Genomic DNA, 7203 nt, shown 5'->3' on the forward strand with positions numbered 1-7203 from the left:
TTTAAAAATTACTTGAAATTAATAATAAAACCCGTTCAGCAAGGTTAACCCAAATAAAAATGGAAATGGATTCTCTGTGCCAAAAAAATATGATACGGTCATTTGAAAAGATCACAACCATACAAAGGTAAATCAACGGTTATGATTTCATAACTACTTATTTTATCATTTTTTCTCTCTCTTCCTTTTTTACCATTGATCCACCTTTGTATGATTATGATTCTCTATATGACATGGTCATGTAAATTTCCACATGAGAGGATCCAGATCCAATAAAAATAGGATTTAAGATTTTTCATGTTCTAAAAATTAAATCTATTTTTTATGCATATATAAAAAATGGATTCGTTTTTTCTGCAAAAAAAAATCACTAAATCCAAAACGACATCGTTGTGAAACAAAAATCAAGATATTTTTATAATTATAATTTATTTTGTCATTTTATCTATATTTAAAAACATTAAAGCCTATAAAAATATGTAAGATGATGTAACAAGAAAATAGAAAAAGAGAAAAAACATTCTACGATATAAAAACAATAAATCCAACAAGTAATAAATCATTCCGGGAATGTGAAGAAAGCACTGTTTCCTGAAAAAGAAATCAACCAATCGTGGACATATATAATAAATCATACTCATGAACATGTGAAATCAGTCTCTCGCTTAAATAGTGATCGCATTAACTTCTGTTCCAGAGTTATATAACAATTGCAGACTAAGTTAAAAGGAGATTTGCTTGCCATCGAGATGAGGGGAAAAAATAAATTTAAAATAAAAATAAGAAAATAAAGGATGGACCAAATCATTATCATGTATGTGTTCAAAAATCATACATTGAATTTTTTACAATTTTGCTTTGCATTCCCACAAATCTCAAACTCTCCGTCGCTACATGCCGACCTATTTTTACATGTAACCGGCCATTCATCTTAAAAAAATAAAAAGGGAATTATTTAAACAATAACTAACCAATCAAAGCATATTTTGATTCTATGATCACAACATGAAGTGCATGAGCTTGAACCAAGCAAAACCACCACCACCGCCACGGCAAGCGTCGCTCACTTTGTCGGCTTCTTTGGCACACGACGCATACGACGTCGTTGCGCCACCTTCAGTGATAGTAGTAGGCTTTCTCGGGCAGAGAAAGAAGTTTCTAGATCCAAGTTCTATCAGCTTCTCCTCTCTATACAAACCTTCACATCACAAAAACCAATCAGTTTATGATTAGAAGAAACCTAAGGACGAATAATTAGAGAAATTGGTGAGACTCACTTTCTAGGCTAAACTGTGAATAATGGAGGTCGAAATCGGCGGCGACGGTGGTCCGCAAGATTGGACGGCGACCTTCCTTCACGTACTGCCTCACAGCCGCCGCAACCAAATCGCCGACGGTCGATTCCGGCCTCATCAGAACCTGCACAGGTCCAAGGCTTCCCATCATCGTCACCTTCAGCAGCAACTTCGATGGCTGTCTCGGCAGACCCTCCGGCAGCGTTCCGGCATGGTTTCTGTAGGAGAGAAGGTCAGGAACGGTCTTCGGACGGCGGATTTGGGCAGCGGAGGACATGGTGCTATGGCCGTGGAAAGATGAAGATTTCTCAGCCAACCTTTCTCTCCGGTGATTCTCGATCTGACCTTTCCTGTGGTCCTTAGGGCTTGGCATGGAACTTCCCTTACTGGATTTTACAACCCAGGAAAAAGCAAGCAAGAAAAAATCGAGAGAGTAAAAAAAAAAAAAGGTGGGGGAGAGGGCAAAGTTGGAATTTCAGTACTTTCCGCGGCTTTTGGCTCGGCTGAGTTTTACCTCAATCGGCGGTACCTGACATATCTCAGGCGAGGAAAGCCGAGAGCTGTGGAAGAGCTTCGGCTCTGCGGTTCACGCCGACCGGGAGCTATCATAACCAGAAGGGTATAACCGTAAAAAAGCCGGGCAGAGCCAGATGAATGTTTTGTTTTGATTCTTTTGAAGACAGAAGAAGCTGCACCCTTTATGTTAATTTATACTAAAAAAAGATTGTTTTAAAAATAAAAAAATAGATGAGGGTTGTAACGGAGAATTGGGATTGGAGGGTTGAAAGATGAGGGTAACGAGATTTTGGGTTGACACGTGTGTGGACGCTATTGAATGGATTTTCGGTTTTTCTGAGATAAAGAATGAAGCGTGTTTGTTGGATGAAGAAAGGGTAAACTGCGGTGAAAATATTGATACTTGGTGTACAAAATTACTGCTGCATGACTTCAACCAAAAGAACGTGGGAAAATGTTTTCCACAAAAAAGAAAAAGAAAAAAAAGAACGTGGGAAAAATTAGGATCCTTCGTTCGGACAATGCTATAGGCCACTCAAGTGAAATTGTTTTAAATAAATTTACTTTTAAAATAAATGATAAAAGAATACGTTATTAATTTAATTTAAAATACACTCTGATTTTAAATTTATCATTTCTCACAAAATAAAATTATCTCAAACAATTTCAAAATTACGTTATTTTAAAGGTAGAAAAAATTAATAAATGACGTTTTGATAAAATTCATATAACAAAAACAAAATATTTTTTATTAATTCTCTTAATCCCCAAAATAATAATTTAGGAATTGCTAGAGATATTTTTTATTTATTTATTTTAAAAATAAAATTACTTTAAAAAAAAAACTAGTCTGATAAACTCATTTAAGTTGGGCGTGACCTTAAGTCAATATTGGATAAAATTAATTTTCTTTTGGATTAGGATCTAACTGGTTATAATTCAATTAATGACTAAAAGAAATATTTAATGAAGTTATAATATGGGGAGAGGTTATATTTATCACTATAAAAGTTTATCACTCTTATAACTAACTTAATTTTTGTTGAAACAGAATTAACTTCAATGGCTCATAATTAATTCTTATAATTCTAATTTTTTCCCCTTTTATTCTCTTTCACCTTCTCTCTTGGTCTACAACTCTTTGTTCACCATTTATCTTTTGCCATTTTCTTATCCATAACGATAATTATTAGCATGTACTTATACAGTGGCTACTGCAGGTCTATTGGTGTGGTAGCTACGCCTGATCATGAACCCACTAGTTTGTTACAGGTTAGTTAGTGTGGCTCTATATAAATGAGTGTTCTGTGTATTTGTTGTGCAATGAATATATCACACATATAATTCTCTTCAGCTTCAATGGATTCTCTCACTTCTCTCTCTTACTCTCTCTCTCTGAGTTCCTTGAACTCTGTTATGGTATCAGAGCCTTCTTCCTGAAGGCCTGATTCATAGTATAGTTCATCATGACTTCCGCACCAGATTCTTCTCCACAAGCAAAGTAGAATATGGAGGATCGAGCAACGGAATTCAAAAGTCCACAGTTGTTCAATCAACAGAGTGCAGTGAAGTTAACATAAGAAAACTATTTGTTCTGGAATCAAATTGTTGAACCGATTATTACTTCTCATCAAATGCATCGTTTCCTAGTGAATCCAAAAATTCCACTTCAGTTTCAGTCAGAAGAAGATCGACTTAATGGAATACAGAATCAAGCATATGTGGATTGGATAACTCAGGATTCAATGCTTTTGTCCTGGTTACTTTCAACAATTTCTGAGTCAATCGTTAATGAGATTCTTGGAGTGAAGCATTCGCATGAATCTTGGGACAAGATTCACAAGCTATTTCAAGGTATGATGAAATCTAAGTCACGACTTTTGCGTTCGGAACTTCACTCAATCAAGAAAGGATCGAAAACAGCAAAAGAATTTCTCTCTCGTATTAAAGGTATCTGTGATTCACTCAGAGCTATAGGAAGTCCAATCAGTGATGAAGAACGAACTGATATTGTGCTTGGAGGTTTACCTTCTGAATATGTTGCATTTATTGCTACTGTACATGGACGTGAAAATCTATATTCTATTGAGGATCTTAGCATTCAATTGCTAACTCATGAACAAATCCTTGCTAAGCAATCTGAAACATTATTTTCAGATTCAGCAACTGTTAATCTGACACAGCATGTAAATGAAGTAGGAAAACAGAATTCTACCGATAATAATGGAGTTAACACCTATACTCTTTCAGCTGTTTCACACAATCAAGAACAGAGAATTGGTTTTCATAACTCAGATCACTCTGGACGTTCGTACTCCTCAAACAGAGGTAGAGGACGTTATGGAGGACGTAATTTCAGAGGTAGAGGACGCTATGGAGGTAGATCAAATGTGCAATGCCAGTTGTGCTACAAATTTGGCCATGCTGTCCATACATGCTGGTACCGATATGATGACAATTTTGTTCCTACTTTTCCACCTCCTGCAAATGCATCACAGATGTTTCCTCAAGCTCCGATGAGTCACATACCTCAACCAGGTCGTTCTCTTCAGTATATTAGACCTCAGCATATGCTGCCACAAGCTATGGTTGCTGCTCATGTGGCTACACCTGCCTTGGAATGGTATCCAGACTCAGGAGCTACACATCATGTTACCTTCAATCCTTCGAATTTAATTCAAAGTCAGCAACTCAGTGGTACTGACCAAATCATGATAGGAAATGGCCAAGGTTTGACTGTTGCAGCAGTTGGTTCCTCCCTTTTTACTTCCCCACTCGATCCTCACACACAGCTACACCTGAAAAATCTCTTGCTTGTGCCTTCTATTATGAAAAATCTTGTTAGTGTTAGCCAATTTGCACAAGATAACTCTGTCTACTTTGAATTTCATCCTACTTTCTATCTTGTTAAATCACATAAGTCACACAAGGTTTTACTTGAAGGCACTCTTGACTCTAGTGGTCTCTATAAGTTCGACAACATCAAGTTTCAGCCAAGCTCAACTCAGCATGTGTTACCAATCAGTTCCTGTCTCAAGTCTCATTCCTTGTATTCTTCAAGTTCAATCACTCCTCTCTGTAATGTTGCTTCTGCTAATGTGACTTCCACTTGTAATAGTAATAGTTCAATGGCTAATGATCAACCTTATGCAATAGAAAATTCTGTGTACTCTATGTGGCATTGTCGATTAGGACATCCACACAAAGATGCTCTTAAGTCTGTACTTCAAGTCTGTAATATTCCTTTTCCTAATAAAACAGTTGAGGATTTTTGTGCTGCTTGTTGTATTGGTAAGTCTCATCGGTTACCATCACATCCTTCCCCCACAGTTTACCACAAGCCCTTTGAACTCGTTTATAGTGATTTATGGGGGCCTGCTCCAATGAAATCTGTCATGGGTTATTTGTACTATGGTTCCTTTATAGATGCACACACAAGGTTTACATGGATATACCCTTTAAAACAAAAGTCTGATGCTCTTCAAACCTTCAAGAATTTTCATTCCCTAATTACCACTCAATTCCAACTACCTATTAAAGCCATTCAGACTGATTGGGGTGGGGAATTTAGGGTTTTTACACAATATTTACTCCTCCATGGTATAAATCACAGAATTGCATGTCCACACACCCACCATCAAAATGGTGTTGTTGAACGCAAACATAGGCATATTGTTGAAACCGGTTTGACCATGTTGTCTTCAGCCTCTCTACCTATGAAATACTAGGATTATGCATTCACCTCTGCTATTTACCTTACCAATAGGTTACCTACTGCATCTCTAAACTTTCGGGTTCCCTATACACAGCTATTCAATGTCATTCCAGATTATAAATTTCTTAAAAATTTTGGTTGCGCTTGCTTTCCCTTTCTTAGACCTTACAATAACCACAAGCTCGAATTCAAGTCCCAAGAGTGTCTTTTTCTCTGCTATGCTACAAAGCATAAAGGTTACTTATGCCAAAACTCTGCTGGCCGTATCTTTATTTCTAAAGATGTCTTGTTCAATGAAGGAAAATTTCCTTTCCCCTTGTGGCATAACAACTTCACCTCAATTCCCTCTTCTCCCACTCCCTCACTCCCCTTTTCTGTTTTGCCCAGATACAACTTCCACCAACCCTCTTCTTCTACACATATCAATGCAACAGCAGTCCAATCTAATCCAATTGCTCCTGCTGATCATGGCCTAACATTCCAGTCTGATAATTCTGTTCCTCCTGATCCCATTGCTTCACCAGTAGCTACTTCTTCTTCCTCTCACAGTGTAGGCATTTTACCATTGGCTATGCCTTCTCCTTCTACTCCTGTCATGTCTCCTAGTTTTCCCTCTGATTTCTCCACTTCTTCATCATCTCCATTACCCTCTTCTGTTTCTGAATACCAACCTTCTACTTCTGTCAGTCCTCCCTCTTCTTCTCAGTCCATTATTACTAGGTCTAAGTCTTTAGCCATATCTCTTGTTCTTCTCACTCACATGGAGTCCACCACTGTCAAACAAGCATTGGCTTCTCCTCACTGGTTACAAGCTATGCAAGCTGAATTCACAGCTTTACAGGTGAACAAAACTTGGCATCCTGTATCCCCTCCTCCTGGCAGAAAAATCATTGGATGCAAGTGGGTTTTTAAAATCAAAGAAAATTCAGATGGGACCATTAATAAGTACAAGGCCAGGCTAGTTGCTAAGGGTTTCCATCAACAAGAGGTTTGATTATATCGAAACATTTTCTCCAGTTGTTAAGCCAGTAACCGTGAGAATCATGCTTACTCTGGCTCTTACTTGTGGCTGGCCCTTGAGGCAGCTGGACATCAATAATGCCTTCCTTAATGGTGATTTGGTTGAAGATGTTTTTATGCAACAACCTCCAGGTTTCGAATCAGTTGATAAACAGCTAGTTTGCAAGTTGGATAAGGCTCTTTATGGTCTCAAACAAGCTCCTAGAGCTTGGTTTGATAAACTCAAACAGGTCTTGATTCTCCTTGGTTTCAAACCAAGTCACTGTGACCCTTCTCTGTTTCTCTTTTGTCAGAATGGCAGATGCATTTATATTTTGATTTATGTAGATGACATCATTATTACTAGGAATGATACCTCCTTCATTAATCAACTGGTCACTGATTTAAATTCTCAGTTTGCTCTTAAGGATCTTGGGGCCTTAAATTTCTTCTTGGGCATCCAAGTGAAGCACCATTCCTCTGGCTGTCTCTCCTTATCTCAATCGAAGTATATCCAGGATCTCTTAGCTAGAGCCAATATGTCAGAGGCTAAGAGCATTGCTTCTCCCATGGCTTCTTCGTGTAGACTGACTAAGTATGACTCTAATTACTTTGATGATCCTTTTCAGTACAGGTCTATTGTTGGTGCTCTCCAATATGCCACAATTACTCGACCTG

At 37.8% G+C, this 7203-nt stretch overlaps 1 protein-coding gene across 1 annotated transcript; it reads right to left on the minus strand.

Moving 5' to 3' along the window:
• Window positions 1–767: 767 nt before the first annotated feature.
• LOC133291198 (uncharacterized protein At4g22758-like) lies at window positions 768–1982 on the minus strand. The gene is made up of 2 exons (XM_061489420.1): window positions 1278–1982; window positions 768–1198 (listed from the first exon to the last, which is right to left on the minus strand). Exons 1-2 carry the CDS (start codon window positions 1666–1668, stop codon window positions 999–1001), a joined length of 591 nt encoding a protein of 196 aa, XP_061345404.1. The 5' UTR covers window positions 1669–1982; the 3' UTR covers window positions 768–998.
• Between the last annotated feature and the right edge of the window lie 5221 nt (window positions 1983–7203).

This window comes from Gastrolobium bilobum, unplaced genomic scaffold (genome assembly GCF_033153095.1).
Source record: "Gastrolobium bilobum isolate Gb01-03AN ecotype WA unplaced genomic scaffold, APGP_CSIRO_Gbil_v1 utg1383, whole genome shotgun sequence".
In the NCBI taxonomy this organism is placed as follows: Eukaryota; Viridiplantae; Streptophyta; class Magnoliopsida; order Fabales; family Fabaceae; genus Gastrolobium; species Gastrolobium bilobum.

Bases quoted from the DNA above. Each gene is read 5' to 3' on its own strand.
- LOC133291198 (XM_061489420.1), bottom strand. From the start codon at position 1,668: ATGCCAAGCCCTAAGGACCACAGGAAAGGTCAGATCGAGAATCACCGG. The intron at 1,199-1,277 runs GTGAGTCTCACC...TGTGATGTGAAG, and splicing joins TTCACAGTTTAGCCTAGAAA to GTTTGTATAGAGAGGAGAAG.